The sequence below is a fragment of the Colletes latitarsis genome, chromosome 3 (genome assembly GCF_051014445.1).
Source record: "Colletes latitarsis isolate SP2378_abdomen chromosome 3, iyColLati1, whole genome shotgun sequence".
NCBI classification, from domain to species: domain Eukaryota; kingdom Metazoa; phylum Arthropoda; class Insecta; order Hymenoptera; family Colletidae; genus Colletes; species Colletes latitarsis.
Window position 1 is genome coordinate 37,618,607 of NC_135136.1, and position 22,245 is coordinate 37,640,851.

At 31.2% G+C, this 22,245-nt stretch overlaps 4 protein-coding genes across 10 annotated transcripts; 2 read left to right on the plus strand and 2 right to left on the minus strand.

Moving 5' to 3' along the window:
• Nucleotides 1–2,957: 2,957 nt before the first annotated feature.
• Nucleotides 2,958–7,726, plus strand: Pgap3 (Per1-like protein PGAP3). Of its 6 annotated transcripts, none has more exons than XR_013079468.1 (9): nucleotides 3,008–3,161; nucleotides 3,348–3,753; nucleotides 4,061–4,203; nucleotides 4,287–4,439; nucleotides 4,547–4,671; nucleotides 4,748–4,881; nucleotides 4,976–5,180; nucleotides 7,228–7,341; nucleotides 7,406–7,726. XR_013079468.1 is itself a non-coding variant. In XM_076762781.1 (9 exons), the coding sequence occupies exons 3-9, from the start codon at nucleotides 3,609–3,611 to the stop codon at nucleotides 5,337–5,339; spliced, it is 984 nt and encodes a 327-aa protein (XP_076618896.1). In that variant the 5' UTR covers nucleotides 3,008–3,161; nucleotides 3,348–3,460; nucleotides 3,552–3,608; the 3' UTR covers nucleotides 5,340–7,011. The 6 variants fall into 6 exon arrangements, 5 of the variants coding, with proteins under 5 accessions (XP_076618894.1, XP_076618896.1, XP_076618893.1 ...); XM_076762781.1 differs by lacking the exons at nucleotides 7,228–7,341; nucleotides 7,406–7,726 and adding an exon at nucleotides 5,261–7,011 and having other exon boundaries at nucleotides 3,348–3,460; nucleotides 3,552–3,753; XM_076762779.1 differs by lacking the exons at nucleotides 3,008–3,161; nucleotides 7,228–7,341; nucleotides 7,406–7,726 and adding exons at nucleotides 2,958–3,000; nucleotides 5,261–7,011.
• On the minus strand, nucleotides 7,153–13,632 carry Mew (multiple edematous wings). 2 transcript variants are annotated; one of them, XM_076762769.1, is made up of 18 exons: nucleotides 13,280–13,632; nucleotides 12,738–12,865; nucleotides 12,360–12,383; nucleotides 11,519–11,622; nucleotides 11,320–11,447; nucleotides 10,987–11,195; nucleotides 10,657–10,861; nucleotides 10,381–10,524; nucleotides 10,159–10,300; nucleotides 9,816–10,084; nucleotides 9,430–9,655; nucleotides 9,078–9,309; nucleotides 8,585–8,981; nucleotides 8,262–8,491; nucleotides 7,940–8,169; nucleotides 7,771–7,865; nucleotides 7,529–7,658; nucleotides 7,153–7,454 (listed from the first exon to the last, which is right to left on the minus strand). In XM_076762769.1, the coding sequence occupies exons 1-18, from the start codon at nucleotides 13,450–13,452 to the stop codon at nucleotides 7,224–7,226; spliced, it is 3,297 nt and encodes a 1,098-aa protein (XP_076618884.1). In that variant the 5' UTR covers nucleotides 13,453–13,632; the 3' UTR covers nucleotides 7,153–7,223. The 2 variants fall into 2 exon arrangements, with proteins under 2 accessions (XP_076618884.1, XP_076618885.1); XM_076762770.1 differs by lacking the exon at nucleotides 12,360–12,383.
• A 68-nt stretch (nucleotides 13,633–13,700) lies between these two features.
• L(2)k14505 (ATP synthase mitochondrial F1 complex assembly factor 2 homolog l(2)k14505) lies at nucleotides 13,701–15,617 on the plus strand. Its single transcript, XM_076762784.1, has 7 exons — nucleotides 13,701–13,715; nucleotides 14,185–14,322; nucleotides 14,450–14,643; nucleotides 14,723–14,833; nucleotides 15,016–15,196; nucleotides 15,271–15,386; nucleotides 15,471–15,617. Exons 2-7 carry the CDS (start codon nucleotides 14,265–14,267, stop codon nucleotides 15,615–15,617), a joined length of 807 nt encoding a protein of 268 aa, XP_076618899.1. The 5' UTR covers nucleotides 13,701–13,715; nucleotides 14,185–14,264.
• Nucleotides 15,618–15,680: 63 nt separating this feature from the next.
• Eys (eyes shut) lies at nucleotides 15,681–22,238 on the minus strand. The gene is made up of 15 exons (XM_076762768.1): nucleotides 21,883–22,238; nucleotides 21,412–21,560; nucleotides 20,912–21,022; nucleotides 20,521–20,628; nucleotides 20,289–20,402; nucleotides 19,373–20,219; nucleotides 18,587–19,031; nucleotides 18,101–18,423; nucleotides 17,764–17,974; nucleotides 17,483–17,634; nucleotides 17,255–17,391; nucleotides 16,933–17,178; nucleotides 16,402–16,602; nucleotides 15,876–16,104; nucleotides 15,681–15,799 (listed from the first exon to the last, which is right to left on the minus strand). Exons 1-15 carry the CDS (start codon nucleotides 22,032–22,034, stop codon nucleotides 15,709–15,711), a joined length of 3,516 nt encoding a protein of 1,171 aa, XP_076618883.1. The 5' UTR covers nucleotides 22,035–22,238; the 3' UTR covers nucleotides 15,681–15,708.
• Between the last annotated feature and the right edge of the window lie 7 nt (nucleotides 22,239–22,245).

Consider the following 22,245-nt stretch of genomic DNA (forward strand, 5'->3'; position numbering starts at 1 on the left):
TGTCCATCAAAATGAAATTAAAGAATCATTATTTGTAATAATGGAATATTTATGGTATATAATAGAATTTCTACATAGTCTTCACCAAAATACGCGTTGTTTGCATTTTGAAACATTAAAATCCTCCAATCCATTCAAAAGTTATAATGTTTTAAACATACGCATGAAATTTCAAGCGAACATTTCTGTATGTTTAAAACATTATAACTTCTGAACGGATTGGAGGATTTTAATGTTTCAAAATGCAAACAACGCGTATTTTGGTGAAGAATATGTAGAAATTCAAAGAATATTCGAAAAATTGGTGCGCGGAAAGGAGCTCGCTATTTATGCAACTTTGTTAAACAACTTTCGATCAAGCGGAGTCTAACTGGCTGCTGATTGGCTGAATGGCTGTAACCCATAATCCCCTCCCGGTATAAAGTTGGCCACTGCTGACCAACTCCTCAGTACCCCTGGACCCGCCAGGGGTACTCTGACGCGTGTTATTGGTTTCAAAGAACTTTCCTTTGGGTTCTTTGCCCAATTTAATTTGAACCAAGTTACTTCGTTGGGATGTTCTGTTCTTTCTTCGTTGGGATGATATTTTTCCACTGTTTTTATACTTCGTTGGGTTGTTCGATCCATTATTTTTCATATTTAGTTTTTATTTTTTTTTCCATGTTATATTTATGTTTTTTGTTTTTCCTAGGTATTTGGTTTATTTATATTTTCTTGTATAAATATTAATTGTTACTTAAGTTTTTGTTTAGATCAATTCCGAGGGTCCTACTGGAAAATGCCAGATTCATCCGCCGACCGAGGGGTTCAGCATAGGCGTGATAGTATGTAAGTGCGATTAGATTTAAGATATTAAGATTAACGTCGAACATTTCTTTTTTCTAATTTCTTTGATTGAATTTAAATTAATTCTAAATTTCCTTTTTAACTTGCTTAGTTCGAGTCTCGACGTTAATTTTCGGCCTCTTAGTTTATGCTCAAATTGCCAATTAATTATTCAATTTACTAGATTCTCGTTTTCAGTCATTCCCTCGTTCCTGGCTTCGGTTACAGTTGTTTCATTGAAGGAAACATGTGATCGGCCGTGTGGCTAATCTAAAAGATCAAATCGTCTTCTCTTGTTGGCTGGATTCATGGAGAATGATACTCCACTTGAAGGTGTGGAGTATCCGTTTCCTGCGGAAACGCATACCTTCCGGTTGGAAGTCCTTGTCACAGGTACTCTCTCTATGTTAGACAGCTTGGGTCGGGTCCTTTGGCTCCCGGCGGGTTGCAGTGGAGAAATGGAGACCAGTTTCAGGGGCGTGCATCCGTTCTCCTGTAGAAATCGAATCATCAAGCGGAGTCAATTCGATCCCAAGATCTGCTACACGGTTCAGCATCGCGTCTTGTCGCGTCTCCCACAATTTAGATTCATCCCTCTTTTAAAACCCATTTTAAACAAAATAATTATTTGGCATAATTCTATCTCTTTCTCTTCTATTTCTCTCTCTCTTTTCTATATTAGTTTCTAGGTCTGTAAAGGGGAGATCGATAGAACTTAGATTGGATAGATTCCATCTATTTCCCTTCGGGTCTCCACTCGCAGCAACCTCCTCGTGGTGAGACCTGGTAATCGGTGTTACCCACAATGAAGAACTTCATCATGGGTAACACCGAGCTAATGGCTGCAAATTTAAAACAATATAAATTTGATTTTTAATAAATTTGTTTAATGCTGTATGGAAATGTTGTCTGATACCTTTTTTTTTATAGGTGTCGATGAGCTCTACTTCCAGAAAAAATTTCAATGAGATACGTTCACTATTGTAGAAGTTATGATCGTTTGAAAATTGACAATTTTTCTGGTTGACAATGTCACTTTACGTGGTTAAGGAACAACTTTTCGAATATTCTTAGAATTTCTACATATTCTCCACTAAAATACACATTCTTTGCATTTTGAAAAATTAAAATCCTCCAATCCGTTCAGAAGTTATAATGTTTTAAACATACAGAAATGTTCACTTGAAATTTCATGCGTATGTTTGAAACATTATACAGGGTGTTCGGCCACCCCTGGGAAAAATTTTCATGGGAAATTCTAGAGGCCAAAATAAGACGAAAACCAAGAATACTAATTTGTTGATGGAGATTTCGTTAAAAAGTTATTAACGTTTAAAGTTCCGCCGGTACTGAATTTTTTTCTCGAAAGTGGGTAGGATTTCAGGGGTGGTCTATTCACCAAAAATTATTGTAATTGACCCCTGCAACTGAAAATAATTTTTTTAAAACGATTTGAAAAATTTTGTTTTCGTCGAAAAATTTAGGCACCTACCCCCTGTCGATTGTTCTTAAAAATTCGTTTTTCATTTTTAATAATTTTGTTTGCCGCCCTACAGAAAAGTTGTCTAATACTTTTTTGTAGGTACTCGTAAGCTCTACTTCAGAAAAAAGTTTCATTGAAATATATTCACTTTTGTAGGAGTTATGGCTGTTTGAAAATTGGACCATTTTTATGGGGTTTTCCTCATTTTACGGGGTCAAGGATCAACTTTTCGAATATTTTTGCGATTTGTACATATTCTCTAGCAAAATACGCGTCATTTGCTTTTTTAAACATTAAAATCCGTCTATCCGTTCAGAAGTTATGACGTTTTAAAGATTCGTATGGAAATTCGGGCAGACATTTCTGGCCAGAAATTATAGTAAAAAAAAAAGTAAAAATACTAAAGTAAAAAAAAAAAATCGAATCTAATTAAGTTACTCAACCATTTTTCTATACATTATTTCATCTAATTAATTAGTTATAAACAATTTCTGGAAGCAATACTTATTTATTCCAATATTGCGCCAAAAGTGACAAAGTATTGCCATCTATCGGAATGTTAGAGGAAGTATCTAGAGTATTGTCTCCTCACCCCCCAAGGTTTGGTGCACACGAATAGTATCGCCATCTAAGAACAGGTATCGAACTAAAAAAGTTACAGCTACCCCCACTCCTGATACTCCTGATACGCAGTATGTACCTTGCTTATTTGTTAATAACTCCTTTTCTGGGAATAAAATATGAACTTTTAGAATCGAAGAATATAGTATAGACCCTCGGCAACATTCAAGGATACTATTATAATTTTCACACCTTCTGGAATTTTTTCTAGAAAGTGGGTAGGATTTCGGGGGTAGGTTTATTCACTAAAAATTATTGTAATCGACCCCCGCAACCGAAAATAATTTTTCCAGAACTATTTGAAATTTTTTAATTTAATTTGTTAATATCTTTTTAGTGAAGCCTCAGTCAAGAAATTGATATTCTTAATTTTCGCCTTATTTTGGCCTCTAGAATCTCCCATTAAAATTTTTCCCAGGGGTAGCCGAACACAGCTGTTCAAGAGCAAGAAGGATAGGCTTTTATTCACGTTCTTTATCGAATTCCCGAAGTTGGATGAAGTGCTGACCTAGCTAATATGTGGCTCTTACGGTAGGATATGTCGGCTTTTACCAACACTCCGTTAAACACTAAGGAAGTTCGTCGTTACTAATGTCGACGTCGATGCACTCAATTATGCCAGATCTGACCACACTGACTGACAATGAGTTAGTGCAGTTCGTGACAGCATTTGATATGTATGAGCGGTATGTTAGAGTTAAAATGGATATTCATTTTAGTACTTCAAACGATTCTTATTACAAAGACAACCGGCTCAGTGGGAGATAGGTCACAATTTTACAATCTGTGCCTTGCAAAATGTCGAGACAGTAATTGTGAAAGCGGTATGCATTTCTTATAATATATCGTATAGATAATAATGGAACATGTACTACTATTAAAAACTTAATTTTTATGTATAAAATATATATAAAAAATTACTTTACAAATTCGATATTTTACAAACTTAAGAAATTGATTATTTTGTATGTTTAACGTATCTTTTTTATAACTTTTATTTTAATCAGAGAGATATTAATTTATCATGTATTTCTGGCAACAAACTGTACATGTGTAAATATTTCAATTTATATTATGTTATTTACACTATTTGAAAATGAAAACGTAACATTATTTTATTTAATTATGCAGATGAAAACTTTAAAGTGAAACCTTCTATACTATTAAGATTGTTACTATGGTCTTGTAAAGAAGACTGTAGTTATGGATGTTCTTGGGAAACAGTTAACTATTTTATTTCTCATGGGTTACATGTTCCTCAGTTTCATGGAAAAGTATGATATATATTTGATATAGTGTATGTATAAAATTTTATCAACTAAAGAATTATAGAAATAATCCAGGATTTTTGTTTTAGTGGCCATTTATACGTTTTTTTGGATGCCAGGAACCTGCATCCGTCATATTTTCTATATTAAATCTTTGTGCTCATGTTACCATGTATTGGAAGTTTAAAAAAAAATTGAGATCTACTGATCCTATGTTTTATATATGGACTTATTTTAGTATGGTATCCTTCATTTTCATACCTGAAATGAATACAATTTTCATTTTATTCTATGCATTTTAAATAATTATTCTATTATTATTATACAAATGAAAAAAAAAAATTTTTAGATATGTATACATGGCTGGTTTTGGTCTTCTGTTTTTCATGCACGTGACACTCCATTTACTGAAGCAATGGATTATTCTTGTGCATTTATTATGGTTCTTACATTATTCTATTGTATGCTATTAAGGTAATTGAAAACCAATAAGTCAAAGAGAACCATAAACAAAAGTTTTAAATATGTTCATTTCATTTTTTAATTTCAGAATAACATATAATAATAATAAAATGTTAGCTGTGATCACATGTGGATATCTTAGTACTATATATATGCATTTATCTCATTTATGGTCTGGTTATATTAATTATGACTATAATATGAAATTTAATGTAGCTATAGGTAATTTCATGTGATATTTTTCTTTTATTTCTCTTTGTACAAAAAAAATTTTTTGCCCAATACCAAAATTACATTTGATTTATAATACTTACAGGATTTTTAACGTTTGTCATAACAATGATCTGGTGGCATCATAATCGTAAAAAGTTATCTTATATTCACTTAATTGGATGGTTCAATGTATTAACTGTTCTTGTTACTATATTAGAACTAGCAGATTTTGCACCAATATTTTGGATATTTGATGCTCATTCTTTATGGCATGCTAGTACAGCTCCTCTTACAATTTTATTGTACAGGTATGTCTAACTATTAAAATCATGTTATATGTTAATGTTATTTTCAGTTTTCCATATGTATTCAAGTACAAAATTTTCAGATTTATGATGGCAGATTGTGCTTATTTGAAGACATATTATAGTAAATTAACTTTAGACATTGATCACCACATACGATAAATCAGTAATATCAGTAGTATCTTATACATTTCCACACCAACAGAAATTGAGATTTCAACTTTATGTAAACATTTAATCACAAATAGTTAGTTGTATTATCATATGCTAAATTTGTTATATTATGTATCTAACATAAATTAAAAATTTTCATCAAAGTATAAAGATCAAAACATTGAAATATTAAAATATATTTGTTGACATTCCATTTACAATAAAAAGATTTGTTTTATTATTTTATATTTTTTTAATTTTATTATTTTTAACTTGAGCATTTATTAGTCAAGTTTGTAAAATAATAGTTTTTTATTGAATGTTAAATTTAATCTACAAAATAAAACTATGTTCCATAAATATATAATTAAATATATTTAGAATAAACAGTAGATAATATATCTTCATCTTTGTGTTTTGCTTATAAAATTATATAAGTATAATATATGAAAGTATACATAATTTTAAAAATTCTTATGTATTTATTACATACTTTGCAATATTTTGGGTACAACAAATTATATAATTTTAAATTAAATAAAGTATAAAATATAACATTGCATTTATAATCGAGAAATAAAATGAAAAAATGTTACAATTACAAAATTTTTACCTCACATTCGTGTGCATTCAATTTTTTAAATTGCATTATACAGTTACATTTCATTTAATGAGTGATACTATTAATGCGTGTAATGAAATATTTTTGTTAAATACTTTGCAGAAAATGTTAGCAGATTGCTAAACGGACTTCTCCAGTTTATTTCTCGTTTTTGTGAATATATTTTACAGGGCAGTGTTAATTTTTACTGGTAATAGAATATAAATTACCAGCAGATATTATGTAAATTACTTTAAAGTTAACGAAATAGTTAACTATGTTTATATTTTAATGCGCGAATATAAAACTACCGATAAGCTATAACTTAACAATTAAAAAATTAAGTAAGTTTATGTGTTCAATAACTGATAGCAAATTTAAACTTATTTTGTTCTACAGTGATTCTTAAAGTGATTATACATATTTGTTTTTTCCATACGACCTAATATTCTTAAATATTTATGTAGTATTTCCAGAAAATTGTATGTTACCTATTACATGCAGATATATAAATACTTTGAGGAATGTGTTTTATTGTAAAAGAGTAATACACAATGTGTTTTATCATACTTAAACCATTGACTGACTGATGAAATAATAAGTATTAAGTACCTGTGTATATGTTCAAACTATTTTATGACTTAATAAATGTTTTAAATATATACATAATCCTATAATGTAAAGGCACGTTTATATTTTTAAAAATCGTATGTATACTTTACCTTGTAGACTTGTGCGTTTATATGAATATGTAAATTAAGTAGTATTATTGTCAAGAAGTAATTCTTTACTACTTTTGAGTTTTTAATATTTTTAATATTTTAAATATTTTACATTAATAAAATGTAACGATAAAAATATATAAAACTGCGTCAGTGGAAGTTTCTAATAGAAGAAGTATTTGCAAGATGATGTAATTGAATGAATTGTATATATATGCAAAAATATTTTTATAATGATAAAGTCAATGGTACGAAACGTGTATAAACAGTAGTCATAACTATGACCGTGAAATCACGAAATGTATGATACATCAAAAAGTTGCATTAATAACAATTTTGCACCTTTTTGTTTAAAAGAAATATATCTATAAATAAGTCAATATATCACAATATCGATCCTAAACTTCTTGCATTTAGTTGTTTCATTGTTGCATTGTATATATCTCTCATCTTCGAACTCTGTTATCTTTTGTTACTTTTTATTGTAAGTACTCTAAACGTAAGTAATTATGATAATTTATGGAAAAAGACTTTTAAGTATGTATCCATAACAAATATTTGTTATGATTTTTAGCGTTTAAAAAACGCTTCACTTTCTGGATTGTCATCTTTATGCTTCTCGAGGTTTCCAGACAAAGTAGGATCTGGTCGTCGTCTCTTAAAGAATCCAAGCTTTCGGAGAACTAATGTAAGTAAAATAAATAGAATCAAACCTGCTACCACAGCCACTACGATTACCCAAATTGGCACAGGTTCAGCATCTTGTTGATCAAGAAGATCTGGATATACAATCGTCTCTGCCTGCATATGGAAATATTATCGTACAAATTAAATTAATACGCTAAATTTTGATAGTACAAAAAAGTAATGCTTACAACTGTGTGATCATCTTTTAAATTTTCTTGTTGTATTATAACATTTGCTGGTATAATTATTTTTGCGTTAGAACCTATGTGTACTTGATCCACTTTTGGATAATCTTCTACAAGAGTAGAATTCCATAATCTGAAATAGATGAAAATATTTTTAATTCGATGAATCATTAAAAATAACGTTAGGCGCTCGAAAATTGTTTTATTGGTCAAATTGACGGAACATACACAATATCAGATGTTACCTTGCTTTAACAGTAATGATTGCTTCTTGTTTCCTTTGTAAATTATATATGAAGCATGTAATGTCAAAACATTTTGCAGTTCCTGCTTTACAATTCTGTAAAGCAAAATTATATAATTTTAAGTTTGGGTTAGGATTATTTTAAATTACATATTTGAACAATCACTTACCATCGAAACTATTTGACGTCTATGACCATCTTTATCAATGATAGTTCGCGTGTTAACAACTTTTTCTGTGTCTCTTCTCGTTCTTACATGGTTGGTGTGATTGTACAATGTAGGAGGAGTAGACACTGCAGATTGAAAAACATCCATATCATCGTAACTAATACTATCCTGTAACTTTAATGGATTAACTACATGTTCTGGTGGCAATATACATTCACCATCGCCTAAAGCTGCAAACAAAATTGTATACAATATTGTAATACAATCGTAATGCAATAAATAAAATATATTTTACGATTTTAATTTAAAAACAAGATCTCACCTTTAACAGTTGGCAGTTCTTCTAAATACAAAAGCCATTTTCCATGAGCTTTATCATTTGCAACCTCGTAAGGCCACGAAATGCGAATTTCTAAGCTACTTACTCTCCATGGTCCTTCATTAAATACTTCGTAAATATGTGAAACTTTAGGTCCTACTTCATTTAAATGTTTTACAGCTGATTCGCCTATAACTGGTCCACCATAGAAAGCCCATTGAATTTTTGCACTTCTATAATTTTTATAATATATATGCAATCATTAATTTGATTTTGCAATAACTTATACATTTTACTTAATAATATGAACTTAAACGTAATGTTACCCTTTAATTGATAATTCTGCCCGCTTTAGTACTGTTGCTCGCAATTTTGTAGGTTCTTTTTCTTTTATTTCTTTTGAGGTAGAATTTGCAAATATCATAAATCCTAACTGTGATTCATTATCTTCCAACTCTTTAGGATCAAATCGCACTTGTATATTTACCATTTTATCTTTCTTAAATGGGTTTCCAATGGAACAAGCTACTATAGTAGTATTATGTAAATTGCATATTACGGATTCATTACTTTTGCTAGCAATGTAATTTAAGCTTTGAGAATGAACGATGAACAATTGAGCCTCATATGCTGATTCTCCAATGTTAGACACATTTACATCTACTACAACTTCTTCTCTTTCACCCAAAAGAAGTTCATAGAAATTTGGTTTCACAGAAGAAGCTTAAAATTAAATATTTTTTAAATAATCTGTTTCCAGCTTTTAATAGATCTAATGTTTATAATATTATATAATTTTTCTTTCATTAAGAATCATACCTGATAAATTTAATCGAGCCTTTACTTGTAGATCACTTTCACAAATATCGTTATTGCCACAATCTTTCTGAAAAGTTGCTTCAAACACACGAGCAGCTTCTTGTTGATTCAATATAGGATAATTCTTTATATCAGGTAATGGTTCTCCTTCAGCAGGCATAATTGGATCTTCTTGAATTAGCGAATAGTTTAAACGAAATTTAATAGGTGATTGAATATCGCGTGTATTTTCCTAAAGAAAGTTCAATATTCGTAAACTCAAATCCAATTAAAATGGATAAATAGTATACTTGTTCGATACGTTGTAGTAAAGAATAATGTAATAGTTTTAAGAAACATTACTTTTAATTACCTTTAAATAAACTATTTCTTTTTGGCAATGTTCAAATTTTGTTGTATCTAAAGTAACTGTACGATTTATATAATGTGGTCGTGAATTACCAACTCCAAACCAAACTCTAGAGAATTTTTTAACTCCAGTATAAGTTTCAGCTTCGATATAATAATTCAATTTTAAATTTTGCATATCTTCCTCTTTTACAAGAGATTCCGTTTTGCAACATGCTTCGAACGAAAAACTGTAATAAATTAACTGTAGTTATGCATAGTATTTGATTATTAATAATAATACTTCTAGAGAGTGATTCTACAAGCCAAAATAAAATGAAAATCGAGAGCGACAAAATTGCGTTTGAAACTTTTTCACTTCTTAAATTCCAATTATATAGTTATACTTGCCATGTATGATTTGAATCAGGGTCTTCTGGACATCCAAATCTATTGGGATCAATAGGTTCTATTTTTTCTTGATTTGTGCCATCTTTTTTTAAATAACGAATATATGTAGTAATATCAATAATCTTTTTTGAACGAAGAAGTGCTACAGCATCATTTTCATAAGCTCCCACTAATAAATCCGCATACCCATTTTGATCCATATCAATTCCTCCACTCAATGAGTACCCAAATGTTTGCAGTGGTTCTGGCATATCATCTGCATGTATTACCTACAAAATGAACGGATTGTAGCTATATAACAAATTTTTTACAATGATATGAAATAATGTAATTTGGACAACACCTGTGATGGTACTGTGATTATTCCATTTTTAGAACCAAGGTATATATATACAGTTCCTTTTTTTTCATAAGGCGCTCCAATGGCTATATCTTCATATCCATCTTTATTTAAATCTCCCAGATTTGTCAATGCAAATCCAAATCTACAATTAAATTATAAACTTATTAATATATAAATATCAATGAAAATATATAATCATATATAGATATTTGAAAAACTTACCTTGATTCTTCGCGTCCGACAAGCTTAATAGGCTTGCTCTTTTCGCCCTCCTTATAAGTTTTTTGCAAAGTTGTATATACATACACAGAACCTCCTTCTGCTTTGTTGAAATAAAATGGTGCTGCCACAATAAGATCTGTGATTCTAAAGGACAAAGAAAATTAAAAGATATTAAAAATATGAAATATAGAGGATGTATAGATTAAAATAAAACAAAAGCAAACTCAATTCAATTTACATGTTTAAAAATATACATATATATGTGAAATACTGTACTTGTCTCCGTTCACATCCGCAGAAGTAATTTCATATCCAAAACTCGAAGCAAATTGTTCACCATCCAAAATAAGAGCAACGTTCATGTCTGGTTTAAAATCTCGTTTTGTAAGTAGAATAACTTGACCTGTGCCGTTTGAACGCGGCGCTCCAGCCGCATAAGCTAATCCAGTACCAAAAAAGTTTCCCACGGCAACGGACATTCCTATAAAGTAAACTCCAATATTATCATTATTTCCAAATACTTTTGCACATTAATTATACTTCTAATATTTTATAATATGACATATGACACCATTAAATTTATCAATTAAGTGATAAGGTACATGCCTAAGTAACTGTATTTACTGACAGGAGAAGCATCTTGCATTGGAGCATTATAAACTGTATTATCTCTGGTTAAAAATTCATCTGAAATGGTAAAAAGATACAGAGTTCCTCTCCAAGTGTGTGGACCTGGTGTACCAATCACAACACGATCTTCTGAAGTAAGTACACCACTAGTTCCAGCTTGACAATACCCAAATTGTTCGTGTGCTCTGAAACAGAAGCAGATCTATACATTTGATTAAATAAAATAAAAAATTGAAATATTTATTGGCATCGTAATAATATAAAAAAATTGTTGTTTTAGACATATACATATTAAAGCTTTTATATTACTTATTTGTTGGTTTCCCAGAGCAAGGTTTTTTTAAATCTTGATGTTTCAAGTCTTGTGTTAATATATAACATTGTCCTTGACCCCATTGAGAATCAGCTGTTTTTACAATGTGTCTATGCGCACAAACCTAAAAATTCATTAAATTGTCAAGTAATTAAATATTTACTAACATAAGTAATGCTCAAAAAATTTACAAACCAGAACTTTACCACCAACACCTTGACTACGAACAGTTACTCCTAACCATTGATTATCTTTAATTTCATCATTACCAGGTGATACTAAATCATCAGATTCAAAACCTAAAAAAAATAAAAGATCTTTGTTAACTAATTGAACATAATAATAATTTTATTTATTCATTTTTTAAATCATTTTCAATATTATTTATTTTTAATATAGATACAAATATTTCTAATAAATAATTTTACGTTATTTAGACTTATTGTCGTTTGTTCCTCCAAACTGGTTAAAAATTTGTTCTATATCAAATGATAGAGCAATTTTATTTTATCAAACAACAGTGATTATATAAATATGTGTATAATGATTATAAATATATATGTAAGTAGATGTTATTGCATGTGTTAGAAAATAAAACTGCTTCTTTCTTAATTTTTTAAAAGTATAAAATGAAAAAATAAATAAAAAACAAATTAAGCATTAAAATTCATGCTAAAACAGATAAAGAATATGCATGAAAAACTTGTGGTAATAAGTAAAAGAATACACAATCTATTTCTTAGTAAACATATCATATAACTATATGCAAAAATGCAGACACATTGACACATTCCATAGTTAGTGATAATATGACTGTAAATTTAAATTTATACAAATGTTTGTTAATGTGTTTGTTAGAAATAACATTCTTTCAATTGACCTAATGCAAATAATACAATAAAATAATTTTGTATTGTGATTTAATATGTCATGCTAATATTGTAATAACTTAATGAAAATGTATGCATAAGTATAATAAAATATTTTATAAAAATTAAAAAATTGCTCATTCAAACAACATCATTTATTGACTTACTTGTATCATACAGACCTCCTTCTGCTGCTCGTTAACCAATACATAATTTAACAAAAAAATAATCTTATTATGTGTATAACATAAAATAAAGCTCAATAACTTAACAACTCTATACAGCAGTAACATAAAACATGCACATTGAATTAATTAAAGTGATGTATAAACACTCTATTAAAATCAGTGTTTTGAATTCTTATACTTGAGCACATTCATATACAATAATACAAGAATTAAACAATATAACATATAATATTATCATGAATAAAATGAACTAAATGAAATATGAAAAAATAAAGATCTTAAATTTTATATTTAAGCTGTTAATAATGAAGTGATATTGATGGAATAAATGAAAAAAAAGTTAAATATAGGACATACTTAATCGTCCATCTGTGATCACTTGAATACAATCCCTTTGGTATGTTGTTAAAGGACACTGCCATAATGCACCAGACCTACTAGTATTTGGTTGTCTATTTTGGTCTAAGGGGGCACCAATTAACATCCTGTAAAATGTATATAAGTTTTTAATATAGTATCATAATTAAGATACACAAATGAGTTATAACATTTGTGATTGAATATAGATAATTAAACATATATTTATACAAATTGTAAATATTATATAGTAAAAATATATCACCTAACATGCTTCATACAACAAATTTATATAATTATGTATTTAACAAACTTGTTCCCATATTATTTTCATTGTTAATTACATAGATTATATTATTATTTATTGTATAAACTTAAATACTTTTATTTTCATAAGTACATAGATACTGAAAGTAAATAAATTATGAAGTTGTAATATCTAGTACATACCGTAAATACGTATTTACATTATTAAATTATAATTATTATACAACGTTTACAGTAGCTTTAACTATAATAAGTGTAATTTATGTGATACTTACCAACTTTTCGGTTTTTCTGTACTATCATCAGATATTTCTTGATGTTCGGCTATAGAATAACCAAAATAAGAGCCATTCAGACCTCTTTTGATAACAGGTATTCTTGGTTCTAAGTTGAAAGTATACACTAAGCATACGTTCAAAATGAACCAAGTTAATTGATATTTTATCATTTTCGATTAATTTCAATCGTTGTACACATATGGTTTACTGCTTTTGTAAAAAGCTATCTAATCGACTCCAGAACTTATTGTGCTTTTATCTATAGCACTATTTTTGTATACGTTTCTTTACTTTACCACCACTCATCTGCACCTTTTAACAAGCACAGGTTCCACCCACGCAATTCAAGATTCAAGTATTTTTTAGTAAGAACTACCTATGCATTTATGTACTTTGTAGAGGGCAGCATTGTCCAGTGATGAATTATATGTATGTATGTATTACTGATAATCTCCGTTCAATTATTTAAAATGCAATTTATAATAAATTATTTTAAATATTCGTGAATTATATTTAATGACTTTTTCGTAAAATGAACAAACAAACTTAAACCGAAGCTTGAAGCAAGTAAATTTATGTAGCAAATTCTATTTAAACATTTTTTATTCTTCATTTAGATCTACATTTGAAAACTTTTAAATTAAAATTATAAACTTAATGTATCGATATTAAAAATAAAATTATTTGCAATATATATGTACATAATAGATACAAACAGAGATACGTACAATTTCATATTTTGTTATGATTTATTTTTAATTCAATTTTTACTACATAATATTTGTTGTTTGAGAAAACGATCTCTATTCCATGCAATCAATATTTAAGATATAAGCATGATGATATGATCGATGACAAACTATCAGAAATTCGCTACACTAAAACGCTATAATTCTCTTTAGGGATTTTGTTTCTCAAATATACTTTCGAAAAAGTATAAAATAATATTTATGGCAATCAGATATATTAATATTTCCTAAAAATGTATTATTTTAAATATAGAAAATTTATTACATCTTTTAGTATAGTAAGAAACATGGGTAAGGATATATTTTTATTGACTCTTAACCTAATCTTTGTTTTCAGGTATATTTTTAATTTTTGTTTAACTAAAGAATGCTCTTAATTAGTTATTATTGTCCATTAAACACAAGAATTATTTTTTAGCCAATGTCAAAAGATTCTATCGAAAAACAAATATTATATCAAATAGTGGAAAATTTGAAATTACACTTGATCAAAGAAAACTTAAGACTCCACAAGGAAAAATATTTGAAGTGGATAACAAACCACTTGCACTTGCAGTGGCAGCAGAATGGGATGCACAGAAAGATATTATTGATAGAGGCAATATGCACTTGGTAAATTTCTTTCCAAAGTTATAAATATTTTATAAGTAATTAGTATCATAATACATATTTATGTATCTAATTTTTCTAGACAGCTCTGTGTAATACTGTAATAGATAATCCACACAAACATACAAAGATAGATATGGTAAATTATATTGTGAATTGCTTAGAAATGGATACACTTCTATTTCATTCAAATGTAAGTTTGTTGTATGTTTTTATTTTAATATTATTAAATATTTTTATGCCATTAATTCCCATACTCTAGAAGTTATAGAAATTTAAGTAAATCTATATTTCTACATATAGTTTACAAAAAGTATGTGTTTGGCAAAGTGTTAACATAGTTTACTTATTAAATGGAATGATATTATATTATAGGAAAATGATGAATTATATAAATTACAAACTGAACAGTGGGACCCATTAGTACAATGGTTTTGTGACAATTATAGTGTAAATATGGTAAAAACTCAAAGTATAGAGGCTCCCATGATATCTTCAGAAACTAAAGCAATATTACTAAGACATTTATTATCTTACAGCTGTGGTGCAGTTAATGGTAAGTAATTTTATTATTAAAATGTACAATTTTATATACGTTTTACATAATAGATAATACTGTTTTGTTTATAGGTTTTATGTATGGTGTAGACGCGATAAAATCTGTTATTCTCACATTAGCTGCAGCAGAAAGAGTAATTAGTATACAAGATGCAGTAAGACTGTCACGTTTAGAGGAAGATTATCAGGTATTTATACTAGATTGTTTGCTAAATTTATGTAAAGTTAATTTTCTTTTAATTTATAAATGTATTTTTTGTTCCTTTCTATAGACTTCTCACTGGGGAACTGTAGAATGGTTTCATGATCATAATAAATATGATTTACAAACTCGTTTAGCTGCAGCAATATTATTTGTGCATTTAAATTCTAGTTCAGTGACTTGTCAACCAAAAACTAATAATGAAAATGTTAGTTAATACTCAAGGATTAATCAAATGAGATTTAAACCAAATTTTTACTATAAATATACTGGAATGTATTGAAACAGCAACAACATATTTACTAATTCTAAGAGTGACAGGAGGATGAGTTAACATAGGACAATGCTTCCACTGGTATGGAACAGTCAGAACCCATCCATTCCTTTGTACAAATACAACTGAAATAATTAATCGGTATTTAATGAATAGATTGGATATTAAAGACTGCACATTACATTTGAAGAAATAATTCACCTATATGTAGCCCCGTGATTTAAACATACTGCACCATTTTTACACGAGTGACGGATGCATTCGTTTCTATGGCATTCACCGACGCCACGTCCCGTTGCAGGGCTAGAACTTGTTATTGGATAAATGGCGCTTTCCGTACGTAATTCAATATCAAATATACATCCAGAAAATCCAGTATGGAGGGGTAAATCATGGGGTAATGATACAAAGTTCTTTGATTTGTATCCACCTAGGCAGTAGTAGTAGTATTTTTTTTTTGTAATTCTACTCAATTTAAACTATGTAAATTATTTGTATAATAATAATTAGTTGATATCTTTATAAATACAGGGTGTTCCATGCAACTGGGAAAAACTATATCTTCAAAACGGTTAGAAATATAAAAAAGTGTCATAAGGCGAAATTATATCATTTTTCTCAGTTGTGTGAAAGCTCTGTATAACAACATGAAACGACGTTTGAGCATTATTTTTCTTGTGATACAAACTTCGTCAAACAAAGGTGTAGAATTAAAAAAAGAACGAACCAATATAAAGTATCGGTGATACGTCGAGTCGGGTCATGGATCCAACCACCCGTCCAGTCACATTAGCTATGCCATCAACAGCAAGCCATGCATCTCTACCTCTTCTCCCAACCTGAACCGTATGGGCTATATAACTCTTGTTTGCTGTTGCTGTCATTGTTGTAGCACTCAAAGGAACAGTCGTAAATATTCTACGCACGCCTGTAAAACATCATTATGAAACGAAACGATTACAGTGAGTCTTCGAGTTACGCAAATTCGTAAATACTATGTTGTGTTGCCACTCGTGTGTCTGTATATATTTTGTACGCGTATATGTATTTACATGCCAAATAAAGATTTTATAGGGCTCTGACTCAATTTTCCAATTTTTTAATGGTCCTGGAAACGAATAACGGGGTGATTCGAACACGAGCAAGTAGCGAGATCCTTCTCCTCAGTTGTTCAACTTTGGTCAGTGAGAGGGAGAGAATATGAGAGAGCATCTTAAATCTGCTGTATAACTAGTCAAACATTAAGATGTATGTTTACCTGCTCCTAAATCCCATGTCAACATGATGTAACCACGGACATACGTTATGGAAAGATGATCCGATAATTCACGTCGCGATCCGCTTTGTCCTAAATAAGCTATGAGAGATATCTGTTCTAAAGTTCGTGGTATGAGTTTCATTTTTAATTCCATGGTATCTTTTATAGAATTCGAAACACCGTAAGCAACATACGACGATAATCCAGGTACAAGTACTGAGAATGATGGTCGGTTTATAACGGTATCTGAAAGTTTGTTAAATCTGTAATTGGAAGTTACTCTTTAGATACGCCTCGTACTACGAAAGCGTGACTTAAATACCTTCTTCGCATAAGAGTCCATGAGTTCCAAGAGGGCAAACGCAAACGAAGCCCGTTCCTGGTGAACTAATGCACGTTGCGCCTAACGCGCAAGGATTTTCATCGCACATTGAGCGTTCACAAAATGGGCCTGTGTATCTATCCAATCGAATAACACTCTGTTTTGTGATAATTTATAATATCTACTAACTTCACTTTTCTTTTTAATTAATTTATCAAATTATCTTACCCGGCTATACACCTACAACGTACTACACCATTCGTTTCCTCGCATGCACCGAAATTTTGACATGGATTCGACAAGCACAGAAAAGAAACGCAATCCTCGATTTGAAACGTTTCTGTCGAATCGCGAATGAAATGACGCTGAACATCATTTATCTGTATTAACAAAAATAATGTTAAAGTTTCATTAATTTGTGCATCACATTTATACACAGATTGTCAATTTATAACAATTTTAAAATTTTCAATTCACTAAACAGGTCTTCCTTAAACAGTAAAGCAAACCTTTAAGGAGTCCATGCAACCAGTAAATCCCATGGATACATGCGAGAAATAGTGCGTAAATATTAATGGTATGCCGCCTAAATGTAAATTGGCATGTCGTGGAAGGTTTCCACGCAGTGGCAAAATTTGTTCGCCGCTAATGGCCGTAGTCCCGTTCACTAGCAAACGTGCTGAACATTTATTGGTTTCATTTCTGATGAAGTATTGAAATCTACATGTAAAATAAAAATAGTAGCCATAGAGTAGAAGTCTGATTTAGAATAATTGAAATATCGTTTGTAGGGAGAGTCACGAATCTTTTCAAAGGCCCTTCGTAGATTTGACTTAACTAGTGTACCTTGTATCGATATCTACTTCGTATCCGTTGTCAATGGGTGAATCGATCTCGCCAAGTAACATAGTTTCAAGCCCGCAAGAGAATTGGAATTTTAACGCGCCATATTCCAAATATACCAAAGCATATTTTTCATTATCAAAGTAAACGTGCAATATAATGCCATCCTTGAAACGTGCTCTGAGTCTCACGAAAATCTTTAACGTTGCATTATTGTCATCTGATAGCTCTACATCGGCGTGCTGTCTTACATAAGATTTCCCATTGAAGGCTGCACGTGTTATACTCGGATCAGTTTTACAGTCACCGCGATCAGAACAATTACACTGTAAACATATAGCAACATTGACACTCCTACCAGTGTTGAAGCATTAAATAATTATTTTCTGTTACTGTGAAATTTATAAGCGCAAGTAGTAGAGATTGTATGATTGTAAACGATCGTGTACTTACGAGTAATAGGAAATTATTGTTAAATTCAGTGGTTACCTTGCTGTCGTTATGCGTGGGTGTTACCGTGGAATTTGTACACAACATCCCGTAACATTTAGTACTATTTTGTTCAGTTGTCGATGGCTGGCCTTGGGTTGACAATTGTTCCAGTTCAGTGGTAACTTCCTCAAATATTGGCCTGGTTGAGGTACTACTTGTTAACAACAAAGGAATGTTATTAGTGTACGCGAACGTAGAACTTTCCGTATCTGTATTTGAAGATTTTAATGTCGGCGTGGATGTCCATTTATCTGTAAATGAGGAAGGCGTAGTTTTTGGCACTTCTGCTGTTATTAAACTCGGCTCTGAACTTTTGTTTTGCCAGAACTCTGTAAAACTTGAGGACCATGTCACAGTAGAAAATGAAGTGCTTTTTTCGCTTCCTGCTGCTGTGGTTCCTTCGGTAGTTTTTTCAGAAGATGTAGTTACCATAGGGTAATATCTAAGTAACAATAATGATATGTTAAAATGTTTATTCTACTTTAATTATTTTTAGTTGTAGTTTTATTTATTAGCTTGCGATTTATAGTCGAAGTTTGTTACAACGAATACTGACGGACAAAATTTTTAATTTTTTCTTCTAGGCAAAGGCAAGCATATAAGAAACAACAGAATCCTCCGAGAATTTTTAGTTCCTATTCTATCAAATTTTTGATTCCAAGATTAACGATTTTATTTGTCAATTGTTAATATTAGGTACTTTTATATCCCATGCTCGTTATAATAAAATTCGACTGTATTTTATAAAGTTATTTCAGTAAAGGTACGCTAAGACTGTTTTACTTTGTAGTTGGGAAGTATCTCGTCGTACTATTCGCATCAGAAATTGTTGTATCACCGATGGATACAAACATTCCAGTACCTTCTTCTTGATATGTAGTTTCAATAGTGGTGCTTCCAGCAGTGGTACTTTCGTTACGAATTGACTTTTGCGTCGAATATTCCGGTTCGATTTTTACCGTTAAAGACATTGGCGAGACTTCGTTTGAAATATCAGGAAATGTTCGCGGCTCTAACGAGACTGTTTCACTCTGGGATATTTCTTTACTTCCAACGGTATACACCGAGGATATATCGGTAATTAATTGTGTAGTTTCTGTACTAGTGCTTCCGCTGCTATCGAAAAAGGTAACGCCATTCTTGCCTATGCTAGATGGTGTTTCGGTGAAATAGTACCATTTTGTGTAAGAACGGTTGGTATTTTTAAGGGATGTCGAAGATTGTGTAGTCGTGAAACTAGTCGGTAGTGGTGACGTATCACTTCCTGATAGTGTCGATGATCTCTGTGAAAACGATGTACTGGCAGTGATCTTATCGCTATCAGTCTCAAATGGTTCTTTGATTGTTGAAGGGGTCGATGGAAGATCATATACATTGCAAAACGGTCCGCTATAAAATGCTGGACAAGCGCAAATGAAACTGTTGATACCGTCGATACAGGAACCCCCGTTCTCGCAGTTGGCGAATTTGGACTCGCAGTCGTCGTATTTTAGCTCGCATAACATTCCATGATAGTCCGGGACACAATAACAAATCGGTCGTTCGTCCTCGAATAAGCATACTGCATCGTTTTTGCAGGGATTTTCCTCGCAGGGTACGATGACTTTGTCGCAATCTTTGCCAGTATATCCTTGGAAGAACAGTTAAAATTAACGAGTTATTACGTTTATAATAACGTGTTGGATCGATTGGAACTTACCGAATAAGCAGGCGCACGTATACGAAGCGGGTATGTTAATACATAGACCACCATTTTTGCACGGAGATGCAACGCATTCATCAATGTCCTCGTCGCATAATCGACCTGTCCAGCCTTTTTAATAGGAGCATCGAAATTAAAACATTAATTATTTTATAACTGCAGCGTAGATCATTTTGTTTTCATAGTGTTGACATAATTTTTAGAATTTCATTAATTATGTCGCGGTTACCTTCGGGACAACGACAAAAGAAAGAGAATCCAGGCCCTTCCACGCATTCGCCTCCATTTTTACATATAGTGTCGTTACAAACCGAGGCATCGATTTCGCAATAATCACCTTTAAGAAAATATAATACAAAAATAAGGTGGAACAAGTTACAGCACATATACTGGATGGAAGGAATACAGTAAATTAGTAATGCGTTTTTTACGTCACTCATTAGAGGATGTAGAGGCCTGCAATGAGGTATCTTCTTGGTCTGATTAGGCCCGTAATTTACTACTTAGCGTTTAAAAGGTATTATTACATAAAACTTGTTTTTGGGCTCTTGACTTCGTTCTTACCGATCTCACTATATTTCTTCTATCAAGTATATGCTCTTGTAATTAGACTTTTCTACCTGAATATCCATCAGGACACTGGCAAATGATACCATCGTAATCCAAGCATGTCCCGTTGTTCAGACACGGTTGGTTCGTGCATTCGCTGTACCTCTGTTCGCAATTTATGCCTGTAAATATAGAGAGCATGCCATGAAAACACGATGCATAAACTTATTCAAACTGCGCGTTGATAAAAATCTAATAAATCGAACCATAAGTTCAATGTACGTAGTTTCATAATTACTACGCTCGTCTAATATATCAAAATTAACACATTTTTACATTCGCGAGGTATTTATAAATTAAATCTATTTTCCTCTGCGAGCACTGCATGTACCAACAAATTCAAACAAAATGAAATAGTGTACATTTGAAAAGTTACTTATAATGGAATCGTACGTCAAGGGGTCAAGGAAACCTCACGCTCGAACATCGTTTAATCATTCTGTGTGCTAACACTTCGGCGTGTTGAGTATCACACATGCGATAGAAGGTAAACGCAGGGATCACGAGTTACCTACAAAACCCTCAGCACAGGTGCAATTATACGCTGCAACGGCGTCGTTGCACGTCCCTCCGTTCAGACATGGATTAGACCAACAGTCATCCCAATTAATTTCGCAGTTGATTCCAGTATAACCGTCGATGCAATAACAGGAGTAGGTGCTATATCACGCGCGCAAAATAAACGATTAATTTCATTAATTTCGAAGCCTTCCGGAAGTCAAACCGATCAATCCCCCCTTTTATTTCATGGTATCGATCAGTTTAACTTTTAAAAAGCGAGTATTTAAATTGTTATCCAGATTAGAAATGCCGCGGACCAAAGTTAGTTTCCAGAATGAATGTAAAATTTTTATTTCTTGATCGCGAATAATATTTTCCCAACTCTAACTCGAGGCATACTGTTCATCATTTTAATATTGTTAGGTCAAACTAAGGGCTACAACGAGCACATTACTTTATAGGCGATCATTTATTTATGTACCTGTTCGCGTCCTCTAAACAAATTCCGTACATACAGGGATCACCGCTGCAATTCAGTCCTCGTGAAAAACCAGTCGTTAAAGCCAGGACAGTTGTCAGAACAAGGATTCTCTCATTCATGAATTTTTCTGTCCGCGCTCTTGTATAATGCATTCTAAATAAGAACAGCGTAACTCTAGTTGTATGCGTTTACTATAAGTAATTGGAGACTTTTAGAAGACGCATGTGCTTTCATTTCAATTTATTGCTCAATGAACGTCGCGCAAGTGCGTAAATCTATCCAATCGGTTGTCGATGTGTTAAAATTAAAGTATACATGTATAGTAAGCGTATAAAAATTACACATGCGCGCGTACACAAAACG

Bases quoted from the DNA above. Each gene is read 5' to 3' on its own strand.
- Pgap3 (XM_076762779.1), top strand. From the start codon at position 3,609: ATGAGCGGTATGTTAGAGTTAAAATGGATATTCATTTTAGTACTTCAA. The intron at 4,672-4,747 runs GTAATTGAAAAC...TTTTAATTTCAG, and splicing joins TTCTATTGTATGCTATTAAG to AATAACATATAATAATAATA. The intron at 4,882-4,975 runs GTAATTTCATGT...TAATACTTACAG, and splicing joins GAAATTTAATGTAGCTATAG to GATTTTTAACGTTTGTCATA.
- Mew (XM_076762769.1), bottom strand. From the start codon at position 13,452: ATGATAAAATATCAATTAACTTGGTTCATTTTGAACGTATGCTTAGTG. The intron at 10,085-10,158 runs GTGTTGTCCAAA...TTCATTTTGTAG, and splicing joins TAATCACAGTACCATCACAG to GTAATACATGCAGATGATAT. The intron at 8,492-8,584 runs GTAACATTACGT...TAAAAATTATAG, and splicing joins GCAGAATTATCAATTAAAGG to AAGTGCAAAAATTCAATGGG.
- Eys (XM_076762768.1), bottom strand. From the start codon at position 22,034: ATGCATTATACAAGAGCGCGGACAGAAAAATTCATGAATGAGAGAATC. The intron at 18,424-18,586 runs GTAACCACTGAA...ATATGTTTACAG, and splicing joins CCACGCATAACGACAGCAAG to TGTAATTGTTCTGATCGCGG. The intron at 16,603-16,932 runs GTAAACATACAT...GATGTTTTACAG, and splicing joins GACATGGGATTTAGGAGCAG to GCGTGCGTAGAATATTTACG.